The sequence below is a fragment of the Mustela erminea genome, chromosome 9, assembly GCF_009829155.1.
Source record: "Mustela erminea isolate mMusErm1 chromosome 9, mMusErm1.Pri, whole genome shotgun sequence".
NCBI lineage: Eukaryota > Metazoa > Chordata > Mammalia > Carnivora > Mustelidae > Mustela > Mustela erminea.
In genome coordinates, this window is record NC_045622.1 from 105,686,507 (window position 1) to 105,705,532 (window position 19,026).

General features: G+C 39.1%; 1 protein-coding gene across 3 annotated transcripts in view; it reads left to right on the plus strand.

Annotated features, from left to right (window-relative positions):
- LOC116599645 (solute carrier family 22 member 9-like) overlaps positions 1-6,925 on the plus strand; it is a 32,210-nt gene extending 25,285 nt beyond the window's left edge. For all 3 annotated transcript variants that reach the window (XM_032359612.1, XM_032359610.1, XM_032359613.1), the window contains 5 exons: positions 473-588; positions 1,918-2,132; positions 3,523-3,631; positions 4,323-4,526; positions 6,766-6,925. In XM_032359612.1, the coding sequence (XP_032215503.1) occupies positions 473-588; positions 1,918-2,132; positions 3,523-3,631; positions 4,323-4,526; positions 6,766-6,826 (705 nt within the window). In that variant the 3' untranslated portion in view covers positions 6,827-6,925. The remainder of the gene's footprint in view (positions 1-472; positions 589-1,917; positions 2,133-3,522; positions 3,632-4,322; positions 4,527-6,765) is intronic.
- The last annotated feature ends 12,101 nt before the right edge of the window (positions 6,926-19,026 follow it).

The window sequence follows — 19,026 nt, forward strand, 5'->3', positions numbered from 1 at the left end:
TCATGGAAGCACAATATGCCAGGAATTCCCTCAAAGATACTGAATGAAGAACCAAAATAAAGGCTCTCAGGAAATGTCATTTTTCCTGAGGTAAACAGCTTCTTTGCAAAGGATGGCTGGCTGAGAACCAAGCGTAACGTACAGGTCTTTCATGCCCATCTAGCATAAATGGAGCTTTGGACCTTAATCCAAGTAACTCTCATTTGATTCCCTTCCTGATCTGAATATCTAACATACACACCCTTTCTGATGCCTGACAGCCCACTCACATCTTGTGTTTAAAAAGTCTTTTATTTTCCCGAGGCTCCTTCAACTCCCTAATTCACCGTTCACATGTCAGTGTCTTTTTGAGGTCTTGATTTCCTCCTAAATATAATAGCAAGTGGTCTAGCTTATCCTCTGTGGTGGGGGGCCTCCTAATGCTCACATTGTGTGACAACTGAACAGTTTCTTGTGGCGGTTGTTGTTGAAGGTTTTGAGATCCACCATGAAGGAGGAGCTGGAGATAGCACAGGAAAAACCTTCCGTGCCTGACTTGTTCCGCACACCCATCCTGCGCAGAAGGATCTGTTTATTGTCCTTCGTGAGGTAGGTTTCACGCTGTGCATGAAGAATATTAAAATAGTGGAGACATGAATCTATTCCTATCAAAGGATACAACAGGCTGTAGGGACAGATTTGGAGATAAAACATGAGGAAGCCAAAGATAATTGTGTTTTTTAGTTACAGAAAGACTGACCCAGAACTAATTGTGCAATGAGTTTTGTTTATTAGGTCAACTTACCAATGGAAATGAAAGCTGTGAACTTCAATCACAGTAGAGATTTTAGCTTTAAGTTTCTTCACTTATTAGTTTCCATGTCAATGGAGATAAAATCACAAAGAGTTGGGATGTCTGGCTTGAGCCCCACACTGGGTGTAGAGATCACTTAAATAAACTTTAAAAAAATTCTTCAGTGCACCAATGTATATAGCTTGATGGATATTTGAATATGTAAATGTGCAACCATCACTCAAATTAGGATATAGAAAAAACTCTAAAACCCTTGAGTGCCTCATAAGAATTATGTATTCTTTCTTTTTTTTTAAGATTTTATTTATTTATTTGACAGACAGAGATCACAAGTAGGCATAGAGGCAGGTAGGGAGAGAGAGGAGGAAGCAGGCTTCCCGCTGAGCAGAGAGCCCTATGTGGAGCTTGATCCCAGGACTCTGGGATCATGACCTGAACCGAAGGCAGAAGCTTTAACGCACTGAACCATCCAGGCGCCCCAGTATTCTTTCTTTAAAAAAAAAAAAAAGAGATTTTATTTATTTATTTGAGAGAGAGAGAGAATACAAACAGGGTGAGGGGCAGAAGGAGAAGCAGACTCCCTGCTGAGCAGGACTCCTAGATCATGACCTGAGCCAAAGGCAGATGCTTAACTGACTGAACTACCCAGGGGCTTCCCTCATTGTATATTCCTTTTTTTTTTTTTAAGATTTTATTTATTTATTTGACAGACAGAGATCACGAGTAGGTAGAGAGGCAGGCAGAGAGAGAGAGAGGAGGAAGCAGGCTCCCTGCTGAGCAGAGAGCCCGACGCGGGACTCGATCCCAAGACCCTGAGATCGTGACCTGAGCCGAAGGCAGCGGCTTAACCCACTGAGCCACCCAGGCGCCCTCATTGTATATTCTTAAGAATACCCTCACCCACCAATTGTTACCAAAAAGTAACCATTATGACCTCCAATTTATGCAATATTTTGTGATAGTTTTAAAATCACCACCACGTAGAATATTCTACAAAACAGACCGTACCTTTGTGCTTGAACACCAACCACTGGCTGCCTGTCTGATGATATTTATGATTGTGGTCTGTAGAACCTAGGGTCTAAACGTAATGACATCTATCTTTCTTCTTTTGTTCCCTGCAGATTTGCAACCTACATGCCCTTTTATGGCCTGATTCTCCACCTCCAGCACATTGGGAACAATGTTTTCCTGTTCCAGGTTCTCTTTGGCATGGTCAACCTCCCCGCCAATTACATTGCCCTTTTGGCCCTGAATCATATGGGCCGTCGAGTAAGCCAGATGATTTTCGGGTCCTTACTTGGAATCTTCATTCTAACCACCACGTTTCTGCCTGAAGGTGAGAAAAGAGCACAAGTTGGAGAAAAGAAATATCTCAGGGACTTGGGGACTAGACTCACACAAGGAAAGGGAGAATATGGTTCTAATGATTCTCCAAAACTGATCTGAGGATTTAGGACAGATTCTACCATTATGCAGCTGGGAAAGAGTCATAGCTCAGTAAGAGCTGGTGCAGGCGTATGACTATCCTTATCACATTTGAGAAGTATCTGGTGCTGTATCTTCCTTAAAGTTTCTCTAGGAGACCAATTAATCACTTGCCCTTTTGGCTTTGACCGATCACACTTGTAATTGTAAATGACAGTATCGTGTCCAATATATATTAATTTTATCTCATATGAGCACACAACACCCTCATTTCTGCTGTCTGGTTATTTTCTTATTACTACAGCTTCGGTGACAATTTACTCCCTGATGTCTACCTATATTCACTTGTGTGTCTTGTATTAGGTCACCATCACTGCAATCATGGTTTAGGGAAGACTTTTGATTTCAAGAAAATAAAAGTATCTTGTTTTCAAGCAGAGAAGCAGGCTTTAGGAACAAGGAGTGAAGCAGTTAAAGCCTCTCTTAGAATCTATTTTACTAAATTAAATGATCTTATGTAATGAATAGAGGAACGGTGGTGGTCCCGTGCTTTGCCTAACTCCCAGCATAACTGTGTATGTTACAGGATCCCAGACTGGTAGCTCTACCCTCATCTTGGATGTGTGCACTGATGCATGTTTGCTGCTTTACCACAAGTGTACTCCAATGTTGTAACACTCTCATGATATATTTTTTTTAATTATTGAGTAGAAAATGGACTCTGAGATTTCCTTTCAGAGGTTTCCAAAGTCCAACAATTGTTCCCCTAACACAGGTCTTTATTCTTACATCTTCAAATATTGCTCTAGATCAAGCTAGTCTCCAGCTTATCCAGAGCATGATACAAATGTCTTATTACTCTCTGCCGCAATACTAGCCCCACATTAATATCATGTGTGCACCCAGGTTTTAGACTCCTCAAGGACATCGATGAGTTTTACATTCCTCAGTAATTGTTCATATGGAGTCCCACTTTATACATGAAAGGCAGAGGAGGCACTGGACAAAATAAATGAAAGTGAACTCATGTTCCCCTCTCCATCTTTGGCAAATCTCTGATGTGTAAGGGAGAGGTAATAAAATAACTCCGGTTTTTTATTCTCTGTTTAAGTTGTAACATACAGATAAGTCACATTTCTCAGCTACTAGTCACTCCACGTTCTCTGCCTCTGTGCACTTTTTCTACAATGTATTTAACACATGCAATTATTGATTGTCCAATTGTCTTTTTCATTTGTTATTTGGTGGATGGTGACTCTTTTAGCTCTGATTTCCTGAGTCTCGCTGGTCTTCCTCTCCAGAAATGCAGACTCTGCGTGTTACTTTGTCAACTTTGGGAGTAGGAGTTTCTTCTGCAGCTCTCATGAGTTCTTCTGCCCATGGAAATGAACTAATCCCTACCATAATCAGGTACAAATCTCATGGAAGCTCTAGCAGGGTCAAAACAGACCTTCCCCAGCTAATTAACATTTTATAGTGGAAAGAACACTGGTGAGTTATCAGAAGCATCAATTATAATAGCTTTTTAAAAAAAGATTATATTTATTTATTTATTTGACAGAGAGAGAGGGAGAGAGAGAGAGAGAGAGGAGAAATACAAGCGGGGGTAGTGGGAGAGGGAGAGGGAGAAGCAGGTTTCCTGCTGAGCTGGGAGCCTGATGTAGAATTCGATTCCAGGACCCTGGGATCATGACCTGAGCTCAAGGCAGACACTTAACAACTGAACTACCCAAGCAACCATAATAGTATTAATAGTAACAAAAATTACAACCTAAATTTAAACTAAAATTTATTAAAATTTGACTTTGGCAAGGCACTGTGTTCTTTTTTAACATACCATCCCAAATAATCTACAGAACCACTCAATGGTAGATGGTATGGATAAGAGCATTTTTTAAATGATGAAAGTATGTGCTAATGCACTTGTGCACTTGAAAAAAATTGCTAGCAAACATGACAGCATATTTGAAATGTAAGAGTATATCGTCAACCTTCGTGTATCTAAACACTATTGTGATATCTCCCATAATTTAGACAAAATAATAAATCACAAATTACCTGCGTGGATTTATACCTGTGTTTGTATTGTTTGCACTCCAAGGGCAACAGCGACAGGAATCCTGGGAATTGCTGCTAACTTTGGAGCAGCCCTGGCTCCCCTCTTGATGATCCTAACTGTGTATTCTCCCCACCTGCCCTGGATCATGTACGGAGTCTTCCCCATCCTCTCTGGACTTGCCGTTCTCCTCCTTCCTGAAACCAGGAATCGGCCTCTGCCTGACTTCATCCAGGATGTGGAAGAGGAGTGAGTAGACCCCCTGGCTGCCACTTAGGGGAACCGTGTGCTCTAGGTCTGTGACGAGGAAGGCAAGACACCGTTCGGGATCACTGTCCCCTGGGAAAGATTTATGAATCTTTTTGATTTATTCATTAAAGAGAGAGAGAGAGCACAAGCAGTGGGAGAGGCAGAGGGAGAAGGAGAAGCAGACTCCCTGCCCAGCTGGGAGCCCATCGTAGGGCTTGATCCCAAGACTCCAAGATCATGACCTGAGCTGAAGGCAGACACCCAACCATCTGAGCCACCCAGGTGCCCCTATGAATTTTATTTTATTTTTAGTGAGCTATATGCCCAAATGGGACTTGAACTCATGACCCCAAGACCAAGTCACCTGCCCAGCAACTGAGCCAGCCAGCTGCCCCTCCCAGGGAAAGATTTAGACCTAGACATATGTCATGTGGTCAGTGCCTTTGGTTTAGCTACAGCTCCATACCTCTTCACACTGACTTCAGACACCCCGTGGCTCCCCAGGTCACACAGACTGGCTCTGCCCAGAGGCCAAAATTAGGTGCCTTAGGGTGACAAACACACCCTGAAGGTATTTCATAGACACACACAGATCCAGACACTAGGATCTCATCCCTCAGACCCCAGCAGCCCCCAGCTGGGGGAGTGCAGTGAGCTCCCCCGAGTGTCTGAGGACTGCCCTGGTCACTGAGGAATCTGAATGTGATCAGGGAGATGACAGGAGCCCCTCCCACAGATGACCATGTGCCTCAGGGGAAGAGTCTTGTTGGGCTGCCTGTGAGATCCAGACCAGCTGCTGGTTTCTGCTGGGAATGCAACTGTTGAGAAAAGTGGGAAAGGAGGAGTAAATATTGGTTGGTTGGTTGGTTGGTTGGTTGGTTGGTTGGTTGGTTTTACACAGAACAAGAAATTTTATTATCTTGAATGCTGGTGCATTCAAACAAATAACAAGCTTAATTAATCAGAGGGAAACCTCATATACCATGGCAGATTTCTGGGAAGGTTTCAACCCTTTAAAGGTTGAAGGCATAATTGTTCAGTCTTCTTTCAGATGGAGGGCTTCCTTTTCACTTGACATTTTTACTTTAACAGTTGTTATGAAGTTCAACCAGTCTTTCACCTGTAAGGTTAAATGGAAAACAGAGTGAAAAAAAATTGTTAGTATTAGATTTTGTTTTCTTTGTTCTTTCATATACATGGTAATGTCTAACTTTGAAATTTTCATATGGGCATCTTAATTTTTGAGTTTTTAAAAATGGTAAGACCATGAATTTTCTTGCTTTATGGATCGTAGTAGCTTCATAAATGACTAAGATACACGTACAAACAAAATTTCAGATGCTCTCAAAAACATATTTGGAGATATAGCACATGTGATATATATTTCTTTTTGGGTCCTTATCCTTTTGGGATACTGAAGAAAACCCAACTTAAAATATAGGCATTTTTTTGGTCATGGGGCCCACTAAAAAAGGAAGGAAGGAAAGAAGGAAGAAAGGGGTGCCTGAGTGGCTTAATTAGTTACATATCTGACTCTCAATCTCAGGTCAGGTCTTGATTTCAGGATCATGAGTTTAGCCCATGGGCTTAAATGGGCTCCATGCTGTGCATGGAGCCTAATCAAAAATAAAATAAAATAAATAAAATATAGGCATTTTAATTGATCAAAAATTTTTAAACTTTTAAAATTTTGAAGAATTTTTTAAATTTTAAAAATTTTTTAAAAGTTTAAAAAATTAAAAAAATTTTAAATGATCAAGAATTGGAAAAGGGGCGCCTGGGTGGCTCAGTGGGTTAAAGCCTCTGCCTTCAGCTCAGGTCATGGTCCCAGGGTCCTGGGATTGTGCCCCACATCGGGCTCTCTGCTCAGCAGGGAGCCTGCTTCCTCCTCTCTATCTGCCTGCCTCGCTGCCTGCTTGTGATCTCTTTCTGTCAAATAAATAAATCAAATCTTAAAAAAAAAAATCGGAAAGGATTTTTAAATTTTTGTATATTGCCTTTACCTCTTTCAAATCCCTTTGGCCTCCAGATCCCTTGGCCTCCAAAGGTGAGAGTGGGAGTTGAAACTATGGAAGCTGCCTTCCCAGAATTTACTCAGATCCTTCGGGCCGGGGTCCTGGTTTTAATCAAAATTGATGGATCAAGAATCAGTTTGCTTTAAAGAATGCAGGACCTATATGTTGACTTGATGTCTTCTCATTTTTCTGCTTCTTTGTTGGTTTCATTGTATTTTTACCAGGAGAGAAGGTCTTAGAAAAACAAAGAAGGAAGATACCTTCATGAAAGTGACACAGTTTTAAGGAGTTCCAGTAATGAACTGCTTAATCAAGGAACAAGACAGAGGAAGGAAAGTCAAGATCATCCCCAGATACTGGAAAGATCTGTAAAATAAAACAAAAAGCTATAAAGGAAACATGGATCTCTTTTATAATTGCAGAACTAAGTAACTATGCAATAGCTACAGTTAATCATAATGAGAAGTTTGAGGAAAGCCCTAATACTTGAAAAGGTTTTTTTATTCTTGATGTCTCGTAGATATACAATGTTCTATTAGTTTCGGGTGCACCACATAGTGATTTGACAATTCTATACATTCAAAGTCATAATATTTTTTAAAGGAATCATAGTAAAATATGTGCAAAATTACAGACGTCTAGCATCTTTCTGGACAGAGAGGTGGAATAGAATTTAAAAACTTAGATTTTGCCCCAGTTAATTGGTAGAGTAATTGCTGGAGTAATTACAATGGAAAACTCTATCTTTGAGGACAACTCCAAAAAGAGTTCCATATGTATCTACAAATTAATAATAGGCAAAATGATTCAGAAAAATGAGGCTCATGGAGGGAGGATGAGGTAGGTTTTGGGGGCAACATATGCTGGAATGAGACGCAATAGGTCAAAAACACAATAGCAGATGCCTTTACAAATCCAAAGAAGTCCAGAATGATAAGGTAGCATATTTGACACTTGAAGTTTGATCATTATCAATGATTTCATTATCAGTGATTCATTGATCATTATCATTATCAACAAATCATTATCAATGATTTATGATGATTCAGGGTATCATAAATCACTGACAGAAATAAGTAATTACATAATAATTACCATTATATGATTTTATAAATAAATGCCTGGGGCGCCTGGGTGGCTCAGTTGTTAAGCATCTGCCTTCGGCTCAGGTCATGATCCCAGGGTCCTGGGATCGAGCCCTGCATCAGGCTCCTTGCTCAGCGAGGAACCTGCTTCTCCCTCTCCCTCTCCGTCTGCTTATGTTCCCTCTCTTGCTGTGTCTCTCTCTGTCAAATAAATAAATAAAATTTTAAAAATAAATTAAAAATAAATAAATAAATGCCTAATTTTTAAACTTCATTCCCTAAACCAAAAGAATACTCCATGTGATTAAAAAGATATATAGAACAATTAAACCATGTTATTCAATACAAAACCTGGCTACAAAATCTTGGGGTTACAAAAGTGTTCTGCATAGTAAAGCAAATGCCAGAAATCTAAATGCCTAAATACTCGTTTAAAACCTCTGTTGGTCCAGCCCTAGAGATATAAGAGAAATCTAGAATAATACTCATAAAAATTATAAAAAGCTGTAAATCTCTAGTGGTGTACCTTTATGAGATTTTTATTTTCTTTTTTTGTAAGTCTCTCTATTCTAAGTTTAAAAAGGATAATGCACCATTTAAAAATATTATAAGGAATTATCAAAAATAAATTTCAGGGGCACCTGTGTGGCTCAGTCACTTAAGTGTCCGACTTTTGATTTCAGCTCAGGTCATGATCTCAAGGTTGTGAGATTCAGCCCTGGGTCAAGCTCCAAGCTAGGTGTAGAGGCTTCTTAAGATTCTCCTTCTCCTTCTGCTCCCCCCACTAGAAAATTGCAAAAGACAAATTAAAAATTTTCAAAATGGTTCTATATTAATATGTATATCTAATAAATATTCATGAAAAGTACATAATTCAAGATTAAATAGTCAAAAAAGCAAAAGCAGGGGTGCCTGGGTGGTTCAGTGGGTTAAGTCTCTGCCTTCAGCTCAGATCATGATCTCAGGGTACTGGGATCGAGCCCCACATTGGGCTCTCTGCTCAGTGGGGAGCCTGCTTCCCCCTCTTTCTCTGCCTGCCTCTCTACCTACTTGTGATCGCTCTCTCTCTGTCAAATAAGTAAATAAAATATTTTTTTAAAAACCCAAAGCATATAATTTTCAAAGAAAAAAGTCTTGCAACTAATGGATCATTGAACACTACATCAAAAACTAATGATGTGTTATACAGTGGCTAGCTGAACATAATTTAAAAAAAAAAAAGAAAAAGGTCTCATAATAATGCAAACCTGTACAAAACCACTGGAATTTAAAGACGTTCAAGAAAAAATAAAACACTGAAGAACCATGAGAGACTGTGGACTCTGAGAAACAAACTGAGGGTTTTGGAGGGGAGGGGAGTGGGGGTATGGCTGAGCCTGGTGGTGGGTATTATGGAGGACACGTATTGCATGAAGCACTGGGTGTGGTGCATAAACAGTGAATCTTGGAACACTGAAAAAATAAAATTAAATTTAAAAAAACAACTTTTATTTTCCAAAAGACCAAAGATTTGTAAATAGAAATTTGTTAATTGATGTCAGGATTATAAAATAACACTTACAATGGAACTGCTTAAAACACTGGATAGTGTCATTATATAGAACTCTAAAAATCTTTAATTAATCCCAGCAATCATTTGTTTGGCATATAATAGTTATCAAGCAGTTTGCTGGGAACCTTGGATACAAAGAGGAAATGAGGGGTGCCTGGGTAGCTCAGTCGGTTAAGCGTCAGACTCTTTTTCAGCTCAAGTGATGATCTTCGGGTCATGAGATCGAACCCAGCATCAGACTCCATGATGGACATGGAGTCTGCTTAAGATTCTCTCCCTCTTCCTCTCCCCTTCTCAAAAAAAAAAAAAAAAAGATCATGACATCAAAGATATAAAAGAGGAAGGGTAAAAGAAAGGATACTTGATAAGTGAATGAAGATAAATTGCTATCAGCGGAAAAAGGATTATTTCATGAGATGTTTTCTGTAGACCTCATTGTAACTACCAGGCAAAAATCTAGAGCAGAGACACAAAACATAATAAAGGGGGAGACTGAGAAAATCACCATGGAAAACCACCAATTTACTAAACTAGACAAAAAACAAGAAAGAGAAACATGGGAAAAACAAAGTTAACAGAAAGCAAAAGATGGAATAGCAGTAGTAAATTCTTACATATTAATAATTACCCTAGATGAAATGGCTTGAACTCACAAATCAAAAGGCACAGAGTGGCTGAATGACTTAAAAATTAACTGAATATATACTGCTTGCAAGACAGTGAAAGCATGGAAGAATAAATTCCAAGCAAGTGGAAACGACAAGGCAGGCATAGCCTCACTTACATCAGATAAGATAGACCTCAAGCCAAAAAGGGTAAAAGAAGACCAAAGAAAGGTTATTATATGATATGAAAGAGATCAATACATCAAGAAGATATAGTTATCACAAATATATATGCTTCCAATACCTAAGCATTGAAATATATTAAGCAATTAATAACAGAACTTAAAGGGGGACACTTGGGTGTCTCAGTTGGTTAAGTGGCTGCCTTTGGCTCAGGTCATGATCCCAGCATCCTGGGATGGAGTCCCACATCCGGCTCTTGCTCAGCGGGGAGTCTGCTTCTCCCTCTGCACTCTCTCTGCCTGTGCGCTCATTCATTCTCTCTCTCTCTCTCTCCCTCTCTCTGACAAATTAAAAAAAAAAAAAACCCTAAAAAAAATATAACAGAACTTAAGGGAGAAACAGACAATACAATAACAATAAGAGATTTTAATAACTTACTATCAGCAATGGATAGAACAGCCAGCCAGCCAATCAATAAGAAAATACTGAAATTGAAATGCACTCTACAACAAATGGACTTAGTAGACCAGAGCATTCCACCCAACAGCAGCAGAATACATCCCTTTCATCCAATATTCAAAGATGTGTAGTCTCATATTTTTCTCATTTCTTTAAAATGTTGAATATCTAAATGTATAGATATAAACAAGGCAATAAAAAATTTCATGCTTTAAATCTCTTGAACAAACCAGACCCCAACTTCAGTCCACTGCTGGTACAACACCCATGCTGGTGACCTTGTAGAAATAAGTTTTAAAACACCCTGGGCGGGGGGTGACTCAGGGTGTGGACATGGGCTTCTGGGACTCAGACAACTACCACAGTGATCACACTTTTGCCATTTAAACACCAGTCCAAGCCTAGACAAACCTACTCAGCATTGGTTCCTTGAATCCTTTCTCTGCATATCTAATACAATAGCCCAAATTCCTTTATTCCTTGAGTAACCAGTAATCCTGTTTGCCTAACTATTTGCCTAATAATAACATCCACTTTTGATGTCAAAAGTACCCCACTGAGTATGAAAACTTTAGGGTCACTCTACATATTTCTGACTGGAAAGAGGCTACATCTAAGAGTTTGGAGAAAGGAAATCATTGGTAATGCATTCAAGCCTTTTGATGATGATTAAAAATTTTATCATGAACCCTGATCTGAGACACTGACCTTGAGTCATATACAATGTCATCCAGATTATTATCACCCAAACCTCCTCTGGGATCATATAAGCAATAAATGATTGGGTAAAAAGAAGAAAATAATGAGCCGTGCTCACTGTCACAGATTAGAAACTGCTTCCTGGAGACTCTGCATGATACCTTCCTTATTCCTACACAATATTAAAAGGACTCTCAAGATGTCAGTTCTTTTTTTGTTTTGTTTTGTTTTTAATTAATTTTTTTATTTTTTTATAAACATGTATTTTTATCCCCAGGGGTACAGGTCTGTGAATTGCCAGGTTTACACACTTCACAGCACTCACCAAAGCACATACCCTAAGATGTCAGTTCTTCCCAACTTGATCTATAGATCCAATGCATCAAAATCAAAATCTATGCAGATTATTTTGTAAATATCAACAATTAATTCTGAAGTTTATATGGAGAGGCAGAAGAGATTCCTCAAAAAATTAAAAATAAAACTACTATACAATGCAAAAATTCTACTTCTGTATATATACCTGAAGGAAACAAGGAACACTGTGTTGAAGAGGCATCTGCACCTGCACGTTTACTGCAGCATTATTTACAACAGCCAAAACATGGAAACAACCTAAGTGTCTATCGACGGATGAATGGATAAAGAAGTAGCATGAAATACCATTCAGCCAGAAAAAAAGAAGGAAACCTCACCATTGGCAACAACATAAATGGATGTTGAGAGCATTGTGCTGAGTGAACTAAGTCAGACAGGGAAAGACAAATACTGTATGATCTCACTTAATGTAGACTCAAAACAAAAAAAAAACACACATAGAAAAAGAAATCAGATTTGTGGTTACCAGATGTGGGGCAGTGGGAGGGATTGGATGGAGGTGGTCAAATGCAATAATTTCCAGTTGTAAGATAAATAAATACTGGGGATAAATAAATACAACAGGGTGGCTATAGTTAATTCTGCTGTATGATATATTTGAAAATTGCTAAGAAAATAGATCTTCAAAGTCTTCATCACAAGAAATTTTTTTTTCTTTTTGTGTCTCTATGAAGCGACTGCCGTTAACTAAATTTATTGCGATAATTTCACAATACATGTAATTCAAGTCTCTATGTTATATGTCTTAAACTTACAGAGTGCTGTGTGCCAATTATATCTCAATAAAATTATGAAAAAATATGCATCCATCATCATAGTACCTAAATAAATTAAGCAAATATAACAGATATAAAGGGAGAAGTAGACAGCAAAACAATAATGGTAGGGGATTTAAATACCCCGTTTTCAACAATGGATTGATCATCCAAACAGAAAATCAATACAGAAATAATGAATTCAGAGTATACTTTATGCTAAATGGACCTAAGTGTTCTATAGACATGTGGGGAACATCCCATCAATAGCAGTAGAAAATATATTCTTCTCAAGCACATATGGAATGCTCTCCAGCATAGACCATACATTAGGACACAAAACAAATGTTTCTGCCAGCTCGGCTGCCTCGTTTCCTGCTCACTGTGGTTCTTGGCTGGACTTTCTATCATGACCATCTTTGCAAACAGTGTTATGCTCAGTAAGTCAACACTTTTGGCCTTGGGCACTTTCCAAGCCTTGACTCTGACTTTGACATCCCGCCTTTGCTTGAACTTCAAACCCTGTCTGTTTTATTTTGGTTACAGAATGGACAGTGCCCCTGTTCCAAGCACGGAAGTGACTCTGGTAATCTGTATCAGTAGTTTGGGATGTAAAATCTTACGAGGTCTGGCTTTTGCCATTCAAGGTTGGTGTGCTTTCCAGCTGGTGGTTTCTGTGCCATTATTTGTCATCTTTCTGTCTTTAAGGAATAAGCTTTCTCTTAGTCTTAGATGATCTTGGAATGAAAGATGCATGGAATCAACGTATGTGGATTCTGTTTGATAAATACTTGAGCATGTTCTTTACTAATCTGTGATTTGAAAAGCTGAACAGACAAGGTTGTCAGGTAATATCTTTGGACACTAAATTAAATTTGAATTTCAGACAAACAACAATTTTTTAAAATAATAATACCTCAAATGTTTCATGGCACATAGATACTCTGAAAATTATTCTTTGCTTGTGTGACATTTCTACTTGTTTGAGGTTCTGTATTCTTATGTTCTACCTGGATACAAGATGTCCCATTCAATACAAACTTCTGGTACACAACAAATAATATTTTAGTATAAGTATGTCCAAAGTAGTGCATAGAAAATAGTTTTACTAAAGTTATTCACTGTTCATTTGAATACAAATTTAACTAGGCACACTGCATTTATTTTCACTAAAATTGACACCTCCCCTGAATAAAAGGGGAGCAAATGCAACTCCAAGTCTTTATCCTAAGCAGTGAAGTTGTACCACATGGAGGGGTCATTGTCATATTTTTCTAGTTATGGTACAGGAAGAAGTAAATCAAATATTTTCCAGCATAACTGAACAGGGGTGGGTATTCGATGGAGAGGAAAAACATCTAGCTGCTGGGGAAGAAAACTTCCTTGTACCCTTTTAGATTCTGTGGGTGGCCTGAGAATTAAACTGACATAAGACAGAGTAGTAGGAGAAATACACACAAATTTATCTATATTTTTATAGGTACATGGGAGTCTTCAGAAGAAGAATGGGAAAAACAGGAAAGAGAATTAAGAGAAAAGAGGGGAAAAGAGAAAAAAAGCAAAGGGGAAGGAAAATGAAGCTTCAAAAATCCAATAGCCCTAAAGGCATATATACCTTTTGACTACACACGCACACACACAAGCAGTAAATCATGGCAATGAGACGAAACAAAGAGACTGAGGCTGGGGGTGGTAATTTGTGAGACAGTGAGTAGAAAATATGTGGGGAAATTAAGGGTAAAAGTTATTTTATTATGAGGGTTTTTTGTTTTCTTTTTAAGTTTGTATAGGTCCTTTTTGACATCAACTCCTAGTCTCTACTGATAGGAATGTTCTCTTCCTGGCAATTCACAGACCTGTACCGCTGGGGATAAAAATACCTTATATGTTTATAAAAAAATAAAGATGAAAAAAAAAAAAAAAGAATGTTCTCTTCCTGGCACAGAAAAGACATCTTTGTCATGGGAAATTTCATTACCTACTTTCAGGTAGAAAGACAGGTTGGAACTCTTCCTGCATCTGCTGTTTCTCACGTGCCTTCAGCTCAAAATAATCAGTAGGGCAGAACAGCATATTTGGGGAGGTACCTTCTGAGCATCTCCACATCTCAAGACAAAGAATGCATGAAATATGGGCACATGAGACTTGGCTGCACCTCTGTCTTCTTTGATCAGGTGGATGACGGAGTCTACTCTGTGGCTGATTATCACCAATGAACTTGAGGAGGACTTAAGCTTAGAAAGGCTGCACACAGGAACAGAAAGAATGTTGGCAATGCCCTAGCCATGAGAATGAGGAGGAAGGGAGCTGGATAGGGACATGGGGAAGACATAATCTGATATCTTTATTAGTTAGTATCCATAACAGGAATGGAAGGTAAGATTACAGGTCTTCCGAGCTCACTTTCCTGGTTCTTAATGGGTTTCAAGATCATTTGGGCCAAGTTAGAAGGGAATAAGTATTAAAAGTATTAAAAGTTAAAAGTATTAAACTCATATTTTGCTCAATGCAGGCAGGAAGCACTGAGTATTAACAATTCTAAAAAGTGTGTACTGGTCTCACTCTGTCTAAGGAAAAGTAATAAAAACTAATCTATGCCTGTCCAGCGAATCTTATGGCAGCCATTTTTCAGAAGAGTAAAGAAGTAGAAAAATTAGTGACCGTGTAGAAGACAGCATAAGAAGAGTTTCCTATTCATTCATTCATCCACACGCTTTCATTTATGGGGTATGTAGTGAGCGTCTGCCTGTGGCAGGTTTTGTTCTATCTCTGGAAATATGTAATATTCCATTATTCATATATACCACATCTTCTTTATCCATTCATCTATCAATGGACACTTGGGCTGCTTCCATATCTAGCCTGTTGTAAATAATGCTTCAATGAGCATAGGAGCACATATATTTTTTCAGATTAGTGTTTTTGCTTTCTTTGGGTAAATACCCAGTAGTGGAATTACTGGATCATACGGTATTTCTATTTGTCATTTTTTGAGGAAACTCCACACTGTCTCCCACAGTAGTTGCACCAATTTACAATCCCACCAAGACTGCATGGGGTTCTGTTTTCTCCACATCCTAGCCAACACTTGTTATTTCTTATCTTTTTGATACCAGCGATTCTGACTGGTGTGAGCTGGTATCTCACTGTGATTTTGATTTGCATTTCCCTGGTGATGAGTGATGTTGAACATCTTGTCATGTGTCTTTCGGCCGTTTGGATGTCTTCTTTGGAGACGTATCTGTTCATGTCTTCTACCCATTTTTAATTGGATTATTTGTGGGGCTTTTTTGATGTTGAGTTGTAGGAGTCCTATATATATTTTCCCAACACCATTTATTGAAAAGACTCTCTTTTCCCCACTGTATATTCTTGCCTCATCTGTCATAGATTAATTCACCAGACAAGCATAGGTTTATTTCTCGCTCTCTATTTTGTTCTACCGATCTATGTATCTATTTTTGTGCTATACCGTTTTTTGGGGGGTTTTTTTTGGTTTTTTCACTCAACAAACATTTATTGAGGGCCTACTATGAGAAAAAAGCCAGAAGCAGCCAGGTTAATATATCTTTGTAATATATCTTGAAAAATCTGAGATTGTGATCCCTCCAGCTTTGTTCTTCTTTCTCAAGATTGCTTTGGCTATTTAGGATCTTTTGTGGTTCTATATGAGTTTTAGGATTATTTGTCCTAGTTCTGTGAAAAATGGCTGGTATTTTGATAGGGTCTGCATTGAATCTGTAGATTGCGTTGGGTAGTATGGACATTTTAATAATATTAATTCTTTCAATCTGTGAACATGATACATCTTGCCATTTGTGTCATCTTCAATTTCTTTCATCAATATCCTATAGATTTCAGAATATAGGTTTTTCACTTCCTTTATCAAATTTATCCCAAGGTATTTTGTTCCTTTTGGTGCAATTTTAAATGGATTGTTTTTTAAATATCTCTTTCTGCTACTTCATTATTAGGGTACAGAAATGCAACAGATGTTAGCTGTGAATTTTTTTTTTTTAGATTTTTTTATGTATTTATTTGACAGACGGAGATCACAAGAAGGCAGAGAAGCAGGCAGAGAGGAGGAATCAGGCAGAGAAGAGGAAGCAGGCTCCCTGCTGAGCAGAGAGCCCAATGCCGGGCTCGATCCCAGAACCCTGGGATCACGACCTGAGCTGAAGGCAGAGGCTTTAACCCACCGAGCCACCCAGGCGCTCCAGCTGTGAATTTTTTGCTGTGACTTTTTGTCATGAATGAATGTTGAATTTTGTCAAATGTTTTTTCTGCATCTACTGAGATGATCACATGGTTTGTATCCTTCACTTTGTTAAAGTGATGTGTCATGCTGATTGATTTGGGGGATATGAAACCATTCTTTCATCTCTTTAGTGACAACGAGATTGAGGCTTAGAGATGTCCTGTTACTTTCCCCAAGGTATATACCTAGCATGTTGCAGAGCCATCATATAAGGCCAGGTTATAAAATCTGGGTGTAAATCATACTACACCAAGCTCTCCCTTGATCTCATTCTCAGATTGAGAACCGTCTCATTCATGCAGCACAGCATGCCAAGATTTTTCTGAAAGAGGTAAATCCAAGAACCATAATATAGGCTCTCAGGAAATTATCCTCTTTCCCAAAATAAACATTTTTTTTTTTTAACTAAGAGGGGCCAACTAGGAACGAAGCTCAATTGCCAAAACTGTCATTCCCATCAGATAAAAATGAAGCATTGGAACATAACTCTAGTTACTCTTCATTTAGTCCCCATCCAAATCTAAATCTCTAGACTACGCACCCCTTCTGAGACCCTGCAACGCAGTTGAGTCTCACATTAAAATGTCATTGTCGCTACATAATTTCCCTCAGTCCCCCTAGCCCCCCAATTCACATGGTACTTCTACACTTGCCAATGCATCTTTAATGCTGTATTTTCCAGTATACAGAAAAACAAGCCATCTATCTCGTCCTCCATTATGGACCACACGATGCCTACATTTTGGGGAAACTCAGCGATTTCTTGCTGTTGTTGTTGAAGGTTGTGAGATGCAGGAGGAGCTGGAAGCAGCACAGAAAAAAACCCTTCTGTGTGTGACTCAGTCTGCATGCCCAACCTGCATAAAGGAATCTGTGCTCTGTCCTTTGTGAGGTAGACTTTGCACACAGTTCATGAAAAATGTTAAAATACTAGGGTATTTTTCTGTTTGTTATTTCAGAGGATACAACACGCTCTAGAGACAGATTTGAAATAAAATCTGAGGAAGCTACAAAGATAATTGCTGTTTGGAAGAGATGAAAAAACCAAAACAAAATTGTGTCATGAGGAGTTTTATCACATGGCCCCACAAGGCTCATCACTGGAGATGATGCTGAGATCTTCAATCATGGACAGGCTTCGCTTTAAGTTCCTTTACTTGTTTGTTTTCTATTTCAACTGAGGTAAAAGCATAAACAGTAAAGTGCAGCTCAATCAATATTTCTATGTGTGAATATATAACCACCACCCAGATAAAGATATAGGGGAAAACTCTCAAACTCTAGAAGGTCCCATTATGTGTCTTCCACCCCCCAATAAACTTAACAATGATTATAACCTCCATGATCATATCATTATTTAGGATAACTTTTAAATCATTACCTTGCAAAGAAACTGTGTTTAAAACGTACCCAGAGATTAGTTTCAATCAGGTGTGGCAAGACATGCACACTTGGAGATAATTATCATGAAGGAAGTTTATACTCACAGATCCCTAGAAAGAAAAGGCATAGCATGCCGGAGAGGGCTTTGTGGAGAGCACCAGGATCAGTCCGGAGGCAGTGAGAAGAAAACATAGCCTAGCACCTTTTTTTTGCAGTTTTAGTGGGAACAGGAGAGGGTAGGTCCCCCAGTAAGGTCAGGATTGGATGGTTTAAATAGTTCTGGTAGGCTCTGGGCTATAGCAGTGACCTCTAGTTGTCCAGAACCTGGTCCTGGGGTGGTTTAGGCAAGGGGGAATGTTGGTGTGGTATGTAAGCTTGATAAAGGAAATGATTGGGGTTGGAAATCTGGGTTGGTGGTCTGTGTCAAAGGTGCACTTACGGGGGAGTTTTATGCTCTATGACTTAGCTAACCCTGGGAGAGGCAATCTCTCCAAGGTCAAGAACCTAAATGCCAGAGTTTCAAAAATATGGAAAATAGGAAAACATAGTCAACACAAATATTCTACAAATCAAACCATACCTTTATATTTTAACACCAACCTCGGCTTCCTGGCTCAAATTATCATTTTTAGGACAGAGAATCTAAACCATATGGCCTTTGTCTTTCCTCTTTTGTTCACCACAGCCTCACAGTTGCCATCCTTGCTTATGGCCTGACTCTCCACCTCCAGCCCACAGGAGAAATGATTTTCTGGTCCCAGATTCTCTTTGGCTTCGTCAGCCTTCCAGGCAACCGGGCTGGATTTTTGGCAATGAGTCCCCCGGGCTGAGTGAGCCAGATGACTTCTAAGTTCCTGCTGGGAACCTCTCCGTTTTAGCCATCACATTTGTGCCTCCAGGTGAGAAAAAAGCACAGGGTGGAAAATAGCTTCTCAGTGTTCCTCCAGGATTGTGTGGATCACTGGTCTGAAGCCAGAAGGAAAGGGAAGATGGTGTTCCAAGGATTTCCTGAAACCCTTCTTGGGGTGAGCACAGTTTCTGCCATTACATTGCTGGGAAGAGAACCACAGGTGAGCAAAGGTCAGCTCAGATATATGATTGCCTTCATCACATCCTGGAAGTATCCGG